General features: G+C 32.4%; 1 protein-coding gene across 2 annotated transcripts in view; it reads left to right on the plus strand.

The window, feature by feature from the left end:
* The window catches only part of LOC134237851 (cadherin EGF LAG seven-pass G-type receptor 2-like), a 33,705-nt gene that overhangs the window by 8,123 nt on the left and 6,190 nt on the right, over positions 1 to 19,392 (plus strand). For both annotated transcript variants that reach the window (XM_062719993.1, XM_062719992.1), the window contains 7 exons: positions 1,684 to 2,313; positions 4,443 to 4,730; positions 8,335 to 9,750; positions 15,417 to 15,548; positions 16,067 to 16,269; positions 17,258 to 17,398; positions 17,520 to 17,614. In XM_062719993.1, coding sequence (XP_062575977.1) covers positions 1,684 to 2,313; positions 4,443 to 4,730; positions 8,335 to 9,750; positions 15,417 to 15,548; positions 16,067 to 16,269; positions 17,258 to 17,398; positions 17,520 to 17,614 — 2,905 coding nt within the window. The remainder of the gene's footprint in view (positions 1 to 1,683; positions 2,314 to 4,442; positions 4,731 to 8,334; positions 9,751 to 15,416; positions 15,549 to 16,066; positions 16,270 to 17,257; positions 17,399 to 17,519; positions 17,615 to 19,392) is intronic.

Raw genomic sequence — 19,392 nt, forward strand, 5'->3', positions numbered from 1 at the left:
GAAAATCTCCAGTATGAAAATTATTTTAATGAAAATCTCTACGATTTCCTTCAAAGCGACATTAATTGTGCATTTGATAATATCAAAGAAAACGTACCTCAATTAATACAGAGAATGAATATTATTTCTTAGGAAAAAGTCATAAATTTTTAGAAGAAGAAAAAAATCTTAATTGAAGGGGATCTGCAATTAATCTGAAATGCAAAATTAATGAACAAAAATAGCTTAAATAAAAAAAATCATAACATTTGATTGGAAATTCAAAATACTAATTTCCTAATTTTCCTTATAAAACATGCAAGTATCAAAGGAATTTTTTTTTTTTTTGAGAAAAAATAAATTATAAAGATATTTAACAAAAGGTGCTGTATATAGATGTATAAAGTAAATGCGACACACTGCATATACATATTCTAAATTCAGAGAATTAAAATACTATAGATAGTTTTAAATTCTCTAAATTTGAAAACATAAATACATTAACATAAAATACAGGCTGGTAGAAATTCTAGAAACAAAAAACAAATAATATTTTTATTACTCATTAGTATCTAATTGAACATTTTTAATCCTTTCTGGAAATTGTTACTTATTGTGATATAAATATTTTCAATATGAGCAAGGATCCCTTTTCATCTTAACACCCCTCCCTTCCCCTCCCCCGCGTTATAGGTGGGGTAAATCGTCAAAGTTTGACTTAGCAGTTCTTAACCACCCACACCACCTGCTGTTATTGAGAGTTATTTTATTAGTAAACATTTTCTTCCTCTAGGTACAAAATATTTAGACAAATAATTTGTTGGACTTTATCAGCAAGATCTCAAACAGAAATGCACTATCCTTGGCGTTTGTTTATTTGTAATATCAAACATATCAGCTGCCTAGACTAACAGGTTACACGCATCAGGAAAATAAAGTAAAAACCTGCGTCATTAATTCATATCTTTGTGTTATTTTATTTTGTTTGCTTTATTATTTGTTTAACTTTTTTGTATTTTTTTGTTGCTGTCAATCAATAAATCCTCATCTCGATATGTAAGAAAAATAGCAACCAATTGTCTTAGATGAAATACATCGCTTACCGATCGTTTGATGGCTTTTAAAACACTTGAGAATGTGTAACTTCGTGCAGTGGCATCCATGTTCAAAGAGTCACGTGTTGCAGTAATTTCTGTTGCATAGATGAGCATGGAAATAAAAACATGATTCCCGGGAGTCAGTAACATTTCTTTCAATAATACCTAATAACAGTAATCAAGGGTCCCTCTCTGAACTCATTGATTGCATTCTCAGAGAAACAATTAACAAAAGATATAAGAGCCATGTACTTCTGGTTCCTTGAATGAAGTTTGAGAAAAATAAAGCATGGAATTAACCAAGGTTATTGTTTTATATCATTTGAAAATATTAGGCTTTCATAAAGATGATAAATCTATACAGTTATATGAACTATGTTTAATAAATTAAAAAAATGTATTTGACCGACAACATTTTCAGTTCACATTGTAAACAATAATAAGACTATATACATGTATCTTTAAATAAGAACAAATAGTAAATAACACTTTATATTGTACGATAAGCAATTGATAGATTCCCTTCCCAAGATGATAAAATTATCAAACATGGTTTATTGTGTACTGTAGTCAAAAAAGAACCTGAACTGTTTCTTGTACATTTCAGCCCGACCCGAATTGGTGCTCGATGCCTATCCTGCCCGGATCCACGAGAATTCCCCTCCAAACACTCTTGTTCTTACAATAACAGCATATGACAATGCTACGGGCAAACCATTGGAGAAACTCGCCATGGAAGACAATGAATTTACCAGATATTTCAAAATTACACCAACTGGGACCCTCAAATGGTACTTGTCAACCCAAAAGATCATGGACAAACCGGAAAACTTCACGTTTGAATTCCGAGTTTTAGGATCCTACGGAGGGGTAGTGAGAGATACTGAGGTGAAAATAATCGTTTCGTCAGAAAATCTCTACGCGCCATACTTCTCCAAGAGACTTTACAAGTTCGTGGCACTTAGAGATTCCCTGGACCATGACCTCAACACACTTGGAGCTGTTTCTGCAACAGACAGGGACCTCCGGGGCTACAACGCCATCTTCCGGTACTTCATATTTGAACCGGAAGCATCCAAGTATTTCAAAATCGATCCGGAAAATGGACAGATAGGAATCATATCTAATTTTCCTGATAATATGACTTCCGTTGCTTTCAATGTTACGGCCATCGACTCTGGATCGCCGATAAAGTCCTCGAGTTCCCAGGTGTACGTGGAAATCACTGACTTAGCACGTAAGTATTCATTTTTCTACAAAGTAATGCACTTTTTTCTGAAAAGTCAGCAAAATTAAATTTCTGTGTGTGCAACTAAGACGACAACAACAAAAACTGATGTCGATCTTTTACTTTTCTTTACTTTGTATATGTAAAACATCAAATGGCACAAGATTGAAATTTCTCCTAATGTCAAGAACTTTTGAAAAGTCTTTTCATGCCAATCAAACATGTGAAAATTGAGTAAACAAAAATGTAAATTACAGTTTTGATCTTTAATGTGAAAAATGTCAATGTAGCATCCTCCATTATTACTCACTTGTTTTGATATTGATGACTAAATTGTTCCCCTTTACTCGACCAAGGAAATTCCTTATTTGGAAAAAACAACTCACGTGACAATAAAACATGTCAACTTCGTACGAGTTAACCAATTATTTCTATCGCTGGAGGGTTCGACAGAGGAACAGAGAAAGAGACAATTGTCAAAATCGGTGCATGTTTATTATGAAATCAATTATTGTGGTGTACTTCCGACTCGTAAACTCGATTGTAAAAATGCATGTCTTTTTGAACATTCCAGAGACGTATTATTCCGGTTTGTTGAACAACCTAACAGGAGATTTCCAATGACCAAGTCTCTTTGTATACAAAGACATAGTGTATGGTCAATTAAGCTCTGAAATTCCATCTTTTTATCACTAGAAATTTCAGTGTTCAAGTGACATGACCAATTTTTAATCTGAAAGATTGTAATCTGAAATTTTTTTTTTCAAATTTCGTTCACAAAGAATATTGAAGTTTCTAAATTGTCTAAGCAAATTAGTTTCAGGAAGACGAGAAAGCACTGGTATCCCAAAATTAACAAGTGATTTTAATTTAATTAGCTAAAAATCATATTCTTAATGTTCACAGATTTATACCACATATATACTATACTATACATGTAAGTTGATAAATTTGACTTAGAATAAAGAATAAACTTACAAAGAAAAAACATCAGGAGCATGTATGTTTCTTTGGAACATTTCAACAAGAATTTGTTATTGAATACTGATAAAAAACATTTTGTTGATGTTGAGTCTTATCCATCTCCAAGAACTACGTCAACACTGCGTTTGTCTGTCCAGTACCTGTCCATAACAAAAGATTCGGAATCTACAATCTGACATTATCTTTGGTAAATATAATGGAAACCAATCAACGCGTCTTTATAAAACGATTTAGCTCGAACTTGGCATTTGAAAGCGACAAGAAAGGTCGGAACATAAAGTTAAATCCTAGTGGATTAGATTGTTCGTCAATCCATTTGTTGTTGGCATTTCAAAACTTCTCTTACTCTACCTAAGCAAACTTCTTCGGAATCTCAGTTGATAAATCACTACGCAATTGATAATTGATCTCCGGGAATCAGAAAGATCGGAAAGACCAGCTGAATAGACCTCTACGCTCCGTTAGGTTGATAAATCAGTATGTTATTGATTATTGATCAATAAAGTAAAAGGGAGTTCCGAATAGTGAAGGCCCCCCATCGAAACAGGTGCGCTACCTTTTGTTTTTGCCACCGCTCGTGCTAAGTAGCCGAACACGCGTAGAAATATACAGGTAAAACTCCGCACTCTCGAGTCGTCATCAAGATAAATGGTCACTTCGGGGCAGTGCACAATTTTATCTGTTTAGATGTGCGTGTGATGAATTTATGCCTTTCTCAGTGATTCTGTGATCTTTTTCGTCACTTGGTGTCCTCTTTTATTTTTTTACTCCATCTTTTCGTATTTTTTTTTTCTTGATGAATATTTTGTGGTCCATAGAAATGTCATAATTTATGTGGTTCAATTTTGCGCTCGTCAAAATGAAGGGACGTACGTTCCTCGTAAGGACAGATATGTTGAGAAATGACGGAAATGTTTAATGATAAAAGAGGTTCCAATATTTTGGAAGGATTGTACACGTTTCATACAAAAAAAAAGTAACAACAAAAGTATTTCAGTAGCTTCGAGGATGAAATCGAGACCTTGATTTAAATACCGAAAAAGGGAGTGCGCGTGTGAAGAAATCCTTAATCGTGTCTTCAATTCTTTTTTGTCCAAGTTTCCTCTCCGATATGGATGTGATCTCAGTGACTTTATCATTTTATTTCACTATAGCCCCGGAAATATTTTGCGTGTCCGTGGAAGGTACCACAGCTAGGATATGCTGGAAGGACAACACCAACGGGTCAGTGGTTGACCATTACCAGCTTCAGTTCGCCATTAACGGTCAGAACGTGACCAGCCATCCCGTGGGGATTGTGGGTAAGAGAGATGAGGTGTGTACCCAGGTCAGGGCCGGGAAACTGGAGGCCGGGAACCGTCTGAAGTTTACCATCAAGGTCTTCAACAAAACGCACTGGAGTCCAGAAAGCGTGGAACGATTCGTCAACATTACCAAGAACGGTAAGACGAAACTTCACAGTTACAGTTAATATTTCACTTGAGCTTCTGATAAGACTTAAATTTGATTTTGACGCATGAAATATGTTTTAATCTATTCAGCAGCCATACTATTTCAGAACATTTACTCTTGAAACTTCAGGTTTGTGGGTGTTTGGTAAAACATCAGCCAACACTTCTAGTTTTAAGTTATTCAGTTCAAGTAAGAACTGCATCTGCACCTTAAAGTTGAATATTTAAAATGTATTTATCTTATTCAAAAATATTAGTTTTACTTATGTTTTTTATTCACAAGATGGAAGGCTTCTAATAGATCAAAGCTTTAAAGAAGTACCCAATTTGACCATTGCATTCTGGATTAGTATGATCTAGAAAGTAAACTGTACTTATGGACAACAATTTGATCGAGTCGCTTTGGTTTCTCTTTGATCATTCAAACAGAGAAGCAGGAGGCTTTTTAAGGTTAATACTTTTCTTGTTTTTGGTAACCGGTCATGGATACTTTCTGGCAGACTGACATGAAAAATTGTGTAAACATTCCGGAATTACAGAGACTACATATATCGGTCTCCATCGTCTACCGGAAGTGAAATTTTCATATTTATCCAAACAGATAGATCGTGCTGGACTTCAGTGTTTAAACTGTTAAAAATAAAATTGAAATAAAAAATTAAAAACTAGAATTTTTCATAACTTGGAATTCAAGCAATATACTGATTATCAATATTTCATATAGCAAAAGCGAAATTCTTAAAAAACTTTGAAAACAAGAATAACATCACATAGCATTTGTTCCTATGAAAATGCATCGACTTCAGAATTTAACCTAATTTTAAGCTTTCAGAAATAAAATTAGATCATAACTTATGATTCACAATCTTGCTCCGGATTTCTTATCCAGAATTTGCACCTCTACAGGTTCTTACACCTTTAAATCGATTCCTAAGCCCACCCACCTAACTTGCTCTCGTTATGCACGTAACTCCGCCAACTCTAGGTATCCTATAGGGCTTTTCATAGTCACCAAGGTATTCAAAGGAATAACTGTTTATTTTATGTTTTCTCAATGATTAATCCTCTAAAAAAATAAGGATATTACCTTTGCGGTATCTCAACGTATGTTCATGATATCAGGAGATAAAATGCCCTAATTTATGCTTCTGAAATAGCCAAGCGTTATCTTTAATAAATTTTGAATATAATTTTGAAAATATGGTATATTCTTATTTCATTAGTGGCAACTTCAGTTAAAGATAGTGTTTAAAACTTTGCCATCTGACTGCGGTAAATAAGTGAAATCTGTAATTGTACTTTAATTGTACTTCGTCCATTGTATACAAGTGCTTATAAAAATGAAAAATTCATTCAAGTGCAATATATCATTCAAGAGAGTATTTCAGTCAGAAATACAAGTATATATACAGTGTTTTTCTCACTGTTAAAAGTGCAGCCATTTTGGTCCGCTGCACTTCAACCCATTCTTCAGAACAGCAGAAAAACATGGAAAAGCGGTGTTTTTATTACAAGTTATTTCATAAAACGGCAATAACCATTATTCAAGAGACATTAAAACGCTAAGGTGGCCACCGATCATTTGTCGTCAGCCTATATCTTATGTAAAGGGGACGACAAGTTTTTACAGATCTCGAACCAGGAAACCTCGTATTAAGTGTAGTTTTTTTCTATGTTGTGACAGGTCACTAAAATTCTAGAAATTCTTTAATATTAATGTATTTGTTAAAAATCATACTTGTAGAGTGCTCAATTAAATTTGTTCAAGTTGAAACTTTCAGTTCCGATGTTTTTATTTTAAGAAGAAAATTTTAGATGATGTCCGTGTGTTTGAAAAATAAGTTAGTTAGAACATGACATGGTTAGTGTTAAATTTTCCACATTGGACAAAAAATGAAACACTTGCTGTACAAAAATCACGCCTTTCAAATAGATTACATTAACTTATTGATGGACGATGTTTCAACCCGTTACCTACAACCTGGAACCGATTTCGATTCGATCTCGCGACAGAAAACAGATCACCTCGTTTTCATCAATCGGCCAACAAATTGACGCAATTCAATTTCCTTCCTTGTTCAACACGTGGAAGATAATTCAATTATTTCTCGATTTACACATTATCCAGGGCAAAATTTAACAGTTTGATGAACTTAAAGTATATTAATATACTGACAGTATTTCGTCTTCTTTGAAAAAAAGCTCTCAGCAGTTGCAACAAGTGGTAAACTTGAACATTTTTGCAATTCTTGCTGTTTCCTTGACACATTAAAATACGCAACAAAAAGAAGTCACACCCTCTAATTTCGGTCAACGTAGTTACACCAAAATATACGCGTGTCTTAGAACTTTCATTGACATTGGTCATTATAGAGTTGACCAGGTGTTCGCTTTATATTTCTCATTCATCATGTATAATTATCTTCACATGTCAATGAATATGCAAAGCTGTTCATGTAATTAACAGAGACAACGAATAACCGAAAAGACATTACTAAGAAAAGGGCATATTAGCAATGTTAACAGATAAATTAAATGTCTATATATCTGTACCTTATGAGTTTGATAACTCTCATTGCAAGATAAAACTTGCTGTCAGGAGAAATTAATGAATCAATGAAAAACAAAATAAAGTTTTTTCTTAGGCAATAATTAAATTCTTCATTGGTAAACAAGAAGTGTTCGATTTGAATCTGAATTGTCGATGTTTACTTCCGGTCTTGCGTCACGAGGCCCTAATTTGTTTAATAAAACCTCCCTAAAAGTATATTTTACATGCGTAATTTACGCGCAAAATATATATATATTTTTTTAAATCACAGATTAACCATTAATTAAGGTAGTTCACATTGTAAACGATTAATAAGTATAGTAATGAGTTAACCGTAGTTGTTTTATACGCATCTTTCTATATATTTATACTGCAGATGAGAATTCAGGTAAGTGTATTAGGTACACTTTGTGTTGGAAGTTGGTGATATATTTCATTACTTACATGTATATATCATGTAGCATTGTCTCTGTCATTTGTTTATTGTACTGTTACAGTAATAAATCCCAACATAGTATTTATGTCTTTTCAATGTTTTACCCACGTGCCCATTTTTAACACCATTAGTACATTGCTAAATGTAGGTTCACTAATGCTAGATGTTCATGTACGCAAAGTTTTTCTTTTATATAAATATGACAAACATAACAAATTGGAGCATAATAATCCAATCTTTTGTACTGACTTTGAATAGATTCTTGTTCACAGATAACAAAGGACACACAAAAAAATTATTGTAAATGTAAATGGAATTTTCTCATTTTAAAAACATTTTAGGAAAATGTTGCTAATATAGTGTACTCTACTGAAAGCAAAAGAACATATAGTTTTGCCTTTGGAGTGTTTCTGAAAAATAACAAAAGGACATATGTTTATTATCTTAATCTTAGGAAACCCTGTATCCAACAAATACATGTATACTACATATGTCGAATTCAATGATCATGGCGACGTCAGTATAAGCACTGTCAAATGAATGCCCAACCCATCAAGGAAACTGTCATACATCTACATGCTATTTTAAATCACTATTTCTGTTTTCAGGGCTATATGGAGATTGTCCAAAGTTTAGCAACTGCAGTGTATTTCAGCCTTGTCAAAACAATGGAGTTTGTTTGACCGAATCCGATCTTTCATATAAATGTGACTGTGCAGATGGTTGGGCTGGGCGTAACTGCACGGAAGTAGACAAATGCAACACGAACCCGTGTTTAAATAACGCTAAATGTGAATTTGTATCCAGTAACAATTTTCGATGTGATTGTCCCTCTGATTATTATGGAAATCTGTGTCAGTTTCATGATAAGTGTGTTTCTAACCCGTGTTTGAACAATGGAACTTGCTTTAAACAACCAAATGGAAGTTTTCAATGTCAATGTTCAAAACACTTTACCGGAAGTTTGTGTGAAACGGAAGTTCTTTGCTCGCCCAATCCTTGTGAAAATGGCGGAACGTGCTCTTCCGCTGCCGGAAAGTTTTCTTGTAGTTGCCCGGATGAGTACATGGGCACAGCGTGCAATATTCTTAACATCTGCAAATCCAAAGACCCTTGTGAAAATGGGGTTTGTAGTATTTTTTCTGATGGTACTTATAAATGTTCGTGTAATGAAGGTTTTACAGGTGTAAACTGCTCAGAGAAAGATGCCTGTCAACAAAATCTTTGTGAGAACAATTCAACCTGTTTGAGAAATGAAACAACAGCGTATTGCTCGTGTTCGATTGGTTATTACGGGGAGGTCTGTCAACATTTTGATGAGTGTCAGAATACTCCCTGCGATAATGGCGGAACTTGTAAATCGCTTTCAAATGGAAGCTTTGAGTGTTTGTGTGAAACGGGCTTCAGCGGAAAACTCTGTGATGAAGCAGATCCGTGTTTGTCTAATCCATGTTTGTATGACGGAACCTGTCAGAAGGAGAATTCTACGTTCTCATGTGATTGTGTCACTGAGAAGTATGGTTCCATTTGTGAGCACACAGATGGATGCAAGCTTAACTTGTGTCAAAATAACGCCACGTGTAAGAACATCTCCACCAATGGTGCCATCGAATGCACATGTAAAGATGGCTTCTTTGGTACTCTGTGTGACAGATTTAATCCCTGTGACTCCAGTCCATGTCAGAATTCCGGAATTTGTCAAAATCTCACCAACAATGGCTACGTCTGTCATTGCCACAGCGGCTGGACTGGAAATCAGTGCCAATACAAAGACGTGTGCCTTGACAATCCCTGTCAAAACCACGGGTCATGTCATCCACAAAATGATTCTTTTCACTGCGACTGCAAACCCGACTTTTACGGAGAACGATGTACCAAATACCGATTTTGTACCGCTGGAAAGCTGTGTAGAAATGGCGCCAACTGTGATTTACTAGATGTTGACGTTCGTCAGGTGAAGATTAACGGTAGCTCAGCTAACGTCACCAACTGGTACAATTGTAGGTGTCCTGACGGATTTACAGGTATGATCTATGTAAACTACATGTATACCAAGTATCCCCCAACTAAAATAAGATTCATGTTCCTTGTCGTAACTGATTAAGTTCTCATTTTATCTTTTGCATTTTAATCTATGAACGACTAACATATACATGTATTTCGTATATATTTTACTCTGTCTTTATAACTTTTGGATAGGTTTATCATTTCTTTTCCTTTAAATAGATATCTTAAGATGATGACCATAATGAGTACTTTTTTGTAAATATGTCGTATACCTTCTGTGCATAACGAGAAAAACGCATTTCATACACTATTGAAAATAATGTTTCTTCAACTGGAATCAGTTATTTGTCACAGTAATATTATATTTACGACTGACCTTATAAATGAGTATGAGAACTAAAGATAATGACGTAATTATTTATGTAAGAATACCTTATAAGTAATTAAGCAAGAAAAGTATCTCAGTGACTTATTTAAACCTCTTTAAACCGCGACATCAATGCAATGCAATAACGACACTGGCATATAGCCTCTCTTTCTTTGGGATCAGGTATTTCACTGGGACTTGTATTTTATGTTGACCACAACACATTGGAAGGACAATAAATGTCAAGTCAACTAGGAATTAGCTGTCCAAAACAAGGTTCCTCTCGGGTCGTAATCATTTCCTGTATTGTTGTACGATTTATCTATTAGTCGTACAGAGCTGAAACCTCGTTAGGAAGCGTGTCTTTCTGTAAAAGAGCTGCGGTCAAATTTCAGGGTTTTGAAAAGTTTCTTATTGTTTGTATGACTAATGTACAATCTCTATGACCATATGGTGATAAATTTGTTGTTGATACTTGGGCGAATACTATTAATTTGACATATATTTTTATTGTTAATTATGAAACATGGTCTACTTCACTTGGCGTGTCACTAGAAAAGTTTTAAAGTGGTGGCGATATGGAATTCGGTTTATTAACATTTTTTACATGTTACTGTTGAGCAAATAGATAAAAGAATTCATGAGACTCTAGACACTTTAACATAAATGAATTACGCCCTTTCAACGATAAGAGGGAAGGGTGTCAAATCAAATTATTAATGACATTAGTAAATAGTTGCATACTGTTTATATTTTTAAGCAAACAATTGATGCTTTCTTCCATGATGTAGACAGTAATTTATCTTAATCTTCTTTAATGAAATGTGTGCACAAATTGTAATGAACATAGGAGTAATTTTAAGAAGGAATTCCAAGGACACATACTCTTATACAAAGGAAGACGCAAAATATTGAACTGCTGAAAGTAAGTTCAAAGCAACGTATCACAGATCACAGAACAGAAACCTATAGAATTTAAAGAAAGAAGCATTTCAAAATATGTTCACTTCATAGAAAAAAAGTGTTAGAATTTTAAGTTCATTATGAGAGATATCACTTTACAAACTGAGGTCTCGGATATTTAGTATATGACATGGAAAGCTACAATGTTCATTATATAAAAGATGGTATATAACTTAAAACATAAAATTACAATGTTCATTATTTTAAACAGAGAGCTAAAATGTCCATTATATAAAATGGAGAGGTACATAGTTCATTGTATGATAAAGAAAGCAACAAGAAAATAAAAAACAAAAAGCTACATTTACACCGTTCAGTATATAAAGAGAATAGCTACGTAAAACAGTTCAATATAAATATAAAAAATAGAGTGACAACGTTCAATATATGAAACAGAACTTTAACGTTCAATTATATATTAAACATAGAACTGCAACGTTCAATATATAAAATAGAGAGCTTCGACTTTCAGTATATTAAAAACAGAGTGCCACAATGTTAATTATATAAAACACAGAGCTAAAAAAGTTTATCATATAAGCAAGAACTACAAATTCCATTGTATAAAACATAGATACACAGTTAACATATGTACACTAAACATTGAGCTTCATATTGTACATTGAATAGAGAGCATTAACATTTACTATTATATATAAACCAGCTAAAAATGCTCAAAGCAAAATAACATGAAGAAGGAACACTGTGTTCAAAATATAAAACGCAGATTTCATTACATGAATGAAAGAATTATGGTGTCTTTAGTATCATGCATAAATATCGTCACCACATGATAGCCAAATTGTACAATAAATTACACCTCAGTCCGTAACTGGAAAGATGTATTTTGTCTTCAGGCATTGCTACTTTAATAGGAAGCAATTTTCCGTTTAATTGGCTTATATCTCGGAAGTTTACAAGTTCAGAAGATAAATATTGAAGATAAGATGACAGGGCATCGGAAAGGGGTGAAAGAAAGTATATTAGATTAAATATGATTTCCTATCTTAATCTTATCAACATAGACAGATAAATTGTGGTAGACTTGTAAGAAGTTCATCAGTAAATTAATGATTGGAGAAGAAATATCTTTTTCTTAGAAATACTTATTAATCAACATCCAAATCACTTACAGCCAGGATCTGTTAGGAGGAAGATGAAAGCTGATCGAGAGATTTGACCAAGTGTTATAACACTCTTAGGATATAAAGATATTTTCTCTGATTAGGTCTAGGCGGCAGGTTAATCTAATTTGATATGTCGATTTTAATCGATGAGGAGGTACACAAAATGTTGTCAGAAGAAAAAGTAAAAAGCAGTTTCCTCATAAATTTTGTATTTTGTCTTGTAAAATTTGGTATTTGCTAATCAGTGCTCATATTTTCCCTCTATTTCTGCATTTTGTTTACGATTTCCTCTAATCCGATCTTTGTTAAAGTACGTCAAGAACTGGAGAAATTTCTGGATAGCACAAGTTTGACCTCAAAGGCATGCAAGATGATATAATATGGAGGATTGACTCGGGTGGAGACTAAAATTCTAGTTTCAGATTAATTTAAATTAATCATTCCCTACATTTAAACAAATGACTTTCTCCAAGATAGAAGTTACCGTAAAGCAAAATCAAACAAAGCTCTCTGCTTTTGTTAAATATCATCTTTACCCTTCCGGCTCATAGTCCTTACTTAATGCATAGGTTTAAACAGCTCAATCCATTTTTTGTTTACCTACTGAAAAACATAAAAAAGGGTTTAAAAAAAACCTCTTTTAATCTTTTCTTCATTTGATCTAAAGAAAGACAATTATTTTTAGCAAAAAATGAAGTTGAAATATAGATAGAAACCTGTATAAACTCCGTCGTTATATCTTTTCAAGACATTAATTTAAAAAAAAATAATAGATAGTTAGATTTAAGTGTCCTTACCTTGTCGCTAGATCTCGAGTACCTATTTTCTTTTTATTTCCGAGTTGAGGCAAATTAAATGATAATTAACATAGGTATAGTATATCAATATTCCTTGTCTTTTTGATAAGATGTATGTTTTTGAAAAAAGATCCACTTGATCTTTTTTTCTTTCTTTCATACAGTCAAATTAAAGAAACTTCATAAATAACTTATTTTACCTTAGTGAAGCTGTTTTTTTTGTCAAAAATAAAAATTAATAACTTGTCAAAAAACAGCAAGATTTTAACATTTTTAAATAATACAACAGTTCTTAATGTAATAAGTTATTTAGATGATCAAGTTTCTTTATTTTAGAGTAAACAATATAAATTTCCAAAGCTTAACTAAGCTTAAAGCCTATTTTCGAGATACCAGTACCTTGCTTTAACAAATTCCATTCCCTCTCACCGACATACTTTCTGATGCTAAAGTACGTTCGTGAGGCATCATGCATTGTTAATTGGTTAATTCTTATCTGAAAGATAAAGAATAAACATAGCATGTTCTCATTTTTAATTGACTTTTCATTCATATTCTGAACTCAGCTTTAATATCTTGTATATTCAAGAGCTTTGCACTCTAAAATAAAGAAGAAAATACAGAAAAATGCAAACGTTGACATACTGTTAATACATGTAATAACAAAAGATATTAATTAAGAAACAAATATCACTTTTATAGATATTAAAGAATTTCCTTTAAAAGATTTACTTCTTAGGTTTATTTCACAAATCTAAAAGAAAGGTTTAGAAGAAAAAAAAACAGAAATCCGTTTTTGGACGTAAATAATCTAATGTCGTATGAAAACTAATTTTATGACTTGTTCCTAAATCTTTTGCCGGAAGTAAAATTCATTAACATTGAAAAGTGCACAATGTATGAAGAATGCACCGAGAGACAGATAACACACATTCGCTGGAGGGTGAACTGTTGTAGGGAGATATACTTGCCTGAAGCTTCCAAAAAGCTCTTGAAAATTGTCATTCTGATGTTCATTTTAAAATTTAAACAATTTAAATCTAAACAATTTATCCAAATGTTTATCTTCAAGCCACTTGCACTGATTACTCTTTTTAGTCGAAGATGAAGTTACGGTGAAAGTCAAAAAGAAAAAAAATACATCGAACATCGTTAAATATACAACTTTTTTGCATGCTTTATTTGTTTAATTGTATGACTTTGGGCGAAATAAACTGTTAACATTTACCATCTGCACTTCATGCAGAGTCACTCTGTATTTCCTTAAAGACAGTCGTCTTTTTAGGAAAAGATAAAATCTGAGGATTGTAAATGAGAATTCAGATTAGGCAATGATATTCTACAAATTGTGCGTCTATATCTGTATAAATCTGACAAAATTGATAAATACCGGTATTGTTAAACGTTCCTTGCTTTTCAACAGGCTCGGGGCTACCTTTCAATATGCGTAATAAAATAAATTGTTATAGAGGTTTCCCAAAATTTCAATATAGTAGTTATCTGTACATTAAAGCAAATGTTTAGCAGGAAATATTTACTTTTTAAAATTGCTCATACTTTTTTTCTTTAAACAATTGAATATACTGTAACCTCATTTTCATGAAATTAGGGCACATTTTACTTAACCATAACTTGATTTTATTTCTCTTGACATCAGAAAGAGTACATGTTCACATGTTCATTGAAATTTATATAAACAGGTAATTCAGATACCACATTTCAGCCAGCCATACAAACATAAAGCACTGACCTTTAAGTCATGAAGGTCGTCTAATTTCGCGCTTGGAACTGTCTTATAAACATTTCCTACATGGAGTATGAAATGCTCAAAGTACTACTGGCCTGTTTTTACTGAGGAAAAAACTCATGATTTTTCCAAAATTTTGAACTTTCAGTAAATTTCAAAATATTTGGAGTTGGTTTATTGAAATGTCAATAAATGTAACTTTAAAAGATATATACATTTTTCATTCTAAATATGTACCAATTAATAATCTAAACTTCATACATTTTTTTCAATGTTTACATGTACTTGTAATTGTACCTTGACCTTTTAGGCATTTATGCCTGCTGTTCAATCCATTTCTTAATGAATAAAATATATTCTAAACTTAAAGATATATACATCATTTCTAAAATTTAATAAACAATTTCCTTTTTGAATTCGATGTCCTACAGAAATTTGGATATATCAACACATTAAACATTAAACATTTATGGTCCTATAAGCCTTGGATACTTGCCAATTTAATGATAGAATAACTCAGTGAATTTGGCACCCGATCCCATCTCTAATGTTTTGGAGGTCCTTGTTTGCTCTGCTCCTATTTTGTATTGTTGTCTGGACTTTTGATCTTGAATACTGTTCGTACTGATCGTTATCACCATATGTTTCATTTTCTACATAGATGTCCACCTTTCACTTACAGGTATTCACTGTGACCAAGTAGCCCGGGCGTGCGAGGGCGATCCCTGTGGATCTCAAGGTGTTTGTCAGGAGCATGGTTCTGACCACGTCTGTTTCTGTCTGGATGGAACAAAACGTCGGACATGTGTTAATGGTATATATACAGTCAAACTTGTCTTATCCGATTTCGCTGTTTCCATTCTAATAAAGCCGGATAAGACAATATTACTTATCATATAAGATATTAACCAATTGAATTTTTCTTAAACGGTTAAGATATGATAAAGAGGGATTTCTGAAAAATTCCAGATCCTGATTAGATAATTTTATTGTACAGATGTACAAAAAGTTAAAGATATTCATTATCAATTTAAAAAACAAACAAAAAAACTAGGAAACATTATACTTTTAATCCCCGGATGATAAATCGCACATTGGGAATATTTACGGTTTTCTTCATTAATGCAAGATTATTTATAGCAATTATGTATGGTAAACAAATTGTGTAATTTTTTTTTTTAATTTTTATCCATTATCTGCTAGTAAATTGTCCTCATTAATGACTACTAAATACGTGAGATAAGACCATATTACTCAATACAAAATAAAGATAGTGTATAGTAAAAGAATAGTACATGTAATAACTATAAATGACATCTTTTATTCAAACAGAATTCTGCCCCAAAGAGGACACCGCATTGGACCGCACTGGTCGTCATCACTGGCCGCGGACACTGGCTGGAGTGGAAGTCTATCTTCAGTGTCCACATGGTACACGTAATAACTCCCCTAATGGTTTTGCCACCCGGAAGTGTGAGGCTGATTCTCGAGGAAGATACAGGTGGCTTCCTCCAAACACGAATGATTGTGTTAAGGTATACTAACTCTTTTGAAGTATGTATCACATTACTATTAGATAACAGAAAATTAAAATAAATAAATAAAATAAATTAAAATTTATTAATATATCAAACATTATAGTATACAATTGTTGTTAAAAACAGAAGTATGTATCAGATTATTATTAAAAAACAGAAAGTTAAAATAAATCAAATAAATTAAAATTTATACATATATCAAACATTATAGTACACAATTGTTGTTAAAAACAGAAGTAAGCAAACGAAAAGGATGTGATATGATTAGAAGTATGAAAACAATTTTGAAATAAATCTTGTAAGCGTTCATATTATTAGAAATGGGGAAGAGGGAATTATATGATTAGAATAAAGAATAAAGAAAGTTATTATCATAAAATCAAATTATACAAGTGGAACAATAACTTAATTCTAAATTGTGTAACTTCCACATTCAAACATTAGTACGTGAATGCCATACCAGGAGAATTTAAAAATTGTTACTACAATTTTAAGCAATATTATAAGGTCAATGTGTGCTAAATTGTTATATATTCAAAACTGCTGCACGTGACTATAGATAGTTACTTTGAAGTTTGAAATCAAGCCAGGGAAAACTGATATATTACAACTTAAGCAAAGAGTCAAAGCCGTTATGACTTCTGTTGAAAGGGAGGTAATTTCAAATGATGCATCGTAATTATGTCAACGAATTCATTACACTGTCATTCCAAAATAAGAAATCCAATTTGAAATTTATTGCGTACTTCCCCATGGTTATTCCTTATTTTCCATGCTCTAATTAAAAAAATTTCTGATAATGCATTACAAAAGTTGTATTGCTTGATTGTATGCCACAAAATATGAATATATTTAGTAATATTTAATAAACCTAAAAGATAAGACCAAATTTTGTAATAAGGGTGTGAATCCAAAAAATAAATTGAACACCCATATTATATTTCTAATAATTGAACTGATTTATTTTTAATTTTTCATCTTTTAGCTGTCTCCTGCGGAAGCTGATGTCAAACTCCATGACCTCATTTCTTTTACAAAGGACGGTAAATCGCTTACATCAGAAAAGGTGGCCTCTGTCACCAATGACCTTGAAAATCTCGCCATGTTCGCCAATGAAAATGAAGGTGTACGTGTAAAAAGATCATTATACCCCTTAATAATTTGAAGAAAATTATTATCCACAGTCATTTTTGTAAAATTCAATCTGATCAATCTGATCATTTTCGTATATAATAATTGCTTTTCAGATTGCAAAAGAGATGACCACCGTGATCAGTAATATCCTAGAGGCGAGAGAATCAGTACTGATAGAGAGCGACCACAAAAATCACTCCAGCAAACGGTCAGCTATGGATAAATATATTTTCTCTTTTTTGTCTAAAAAATACTTTCCTGCCTTTTGATTCTTACCCACTTTAAATTGTTTCTGAAAATATCAATTTTCAGTTAACTTTTACATTGATTACAGTGCAAAGGTTTTGAAAGGGTGTGGGGCCATTTTTATTTTTCTCACTTACTTTCTCAAACTATAATTAAACATTTTACAATCGATTTGGATAAAAAAAACATTATATGAAGAGGGTAAACAAATTTAACTTTGCTTGGTTATCATCTCTGATTAGTTATTTTCGAAAAAATATTAAGTTCTTCACTTTCAACAAATTAATTACATTGAAACCATGTCTAAGAATGGTAACAAAATAAAAGGCGCACTAGAACTGACCAAGACAACGGAGTCCTTTTTTAGTCATTTGTCAAAGTTGACGGATCGAAAAGGACACTTTGTTATCCCTTATTTATAGACTTGATTTACAGTCATTTAGAAAACGCAAGAAAAAATCGTATAAGCAAGTGCACAAAGGTCATCATGTTAATTTTTTTATTCAAACTTTTCGACTCTAAAAAATCCCAACATAACTAATGTTATGAATTAGTTGAAATCTTACATCTTGGACATTGCAATGCCATACGCAAATGTGTTTCGAATTTTCTAAAAAGGGCTTCTTGTTAATACTCTAGCATAATAAGTAAGATATATTGATTCAGTTAGTGAAATGTAAGTACGAGGGGCGTTCAATAAATAATGTCATCAGCTCCATGACATACAACATAAAATCATATGACAAAGCTTGACTTTTTTTAATTATTGAATCTTTAATGAATTGATAACAGTTTATGTGAACTTTTCATGCATAATTTCATTGTGGGAAGTTTACCTGCGTTATTGTAAAATTGAACGCGTCATTAAAGCTGTTGTAAAACTTGTTAATTTCCCAACAATATATTAACTGAAATATGTGAAATTTACAGCAACTTATGTTGTTTCATACACACATGAACAGGTGGATTTCAATTAACAAAACTTATATAATGGTCAAAAGTGACTGCACTTGTCAACAAGGACATATAACAACCAATGTATATTAGCGATAATTCAATAAATTATCATAGATTTATGTTTTATTGACTTTAAGTTACATAGCAAATTTGATAGACATCATATCGGGGGTAGTTCACACTGTTTTAAAGAAACATTTGATTGTAAAAATGTTTAATAAAATGTCACCCTATATTTATAAATATGAGTGAAAACGAGAGGGGAAAAGTAAACAATTATTTTTAAAAAATCAAAAAACACACGTTTTTCTGAAATTCAAACAGATCATGAAACTTGAATCCATTTTGCGTTGAACCCTCAAAACAATAAGAAGTCCTTGACAAAATATATTAAGAAAGCAAAAATTTCCAGAAACTAAAACAGTTTTATACGCTATTTTCTTAAATATTAGCGGTCTTGTTGTTCAAATACATATATAGGGAGGTAGTTCAATTTCTTTTAAGCAAAATATGCCAACAAATTAAAAGGTTTATTGAAACAGAATGAGGAATTCACTACATTAAATGTCTTCCTGACAGCGTCCAAATCCACAGGCCATGAAGAGTAAAGGAGTTTTGGGGTAAACAGAAAGTTAATATTTTGTCACATCAACAGTATTCGCCAGATCTTTCAATCTTTGTCTTGTTTCATTTCCCAAACTTCGGAAAACACCTTTCAGAAAGAAAAAAACAAGCACAGCAAATCATAGGATCTGCCATTTTCCAGTATACGAAGGGTCATAT

The sequence above is a fragment of the Saccostrea cucullata genome, unplaced genomic scaffold (assembly GCF_032062105.1).
Source record: "Saccostrea cucullata isolate Sc308-1 unplaced genomic scaffold, CSIRO_AGI_Scuc_v1 ctg348, whole genome shotgun sequence".
In the NCBI taxonomy this organism is placed as follows: Eukaryota; Metazoa; Mollusca; class Bivalvia; order Ostreida; family Ostreidae; genus Saccostrea; species Saccostrea cuccullata.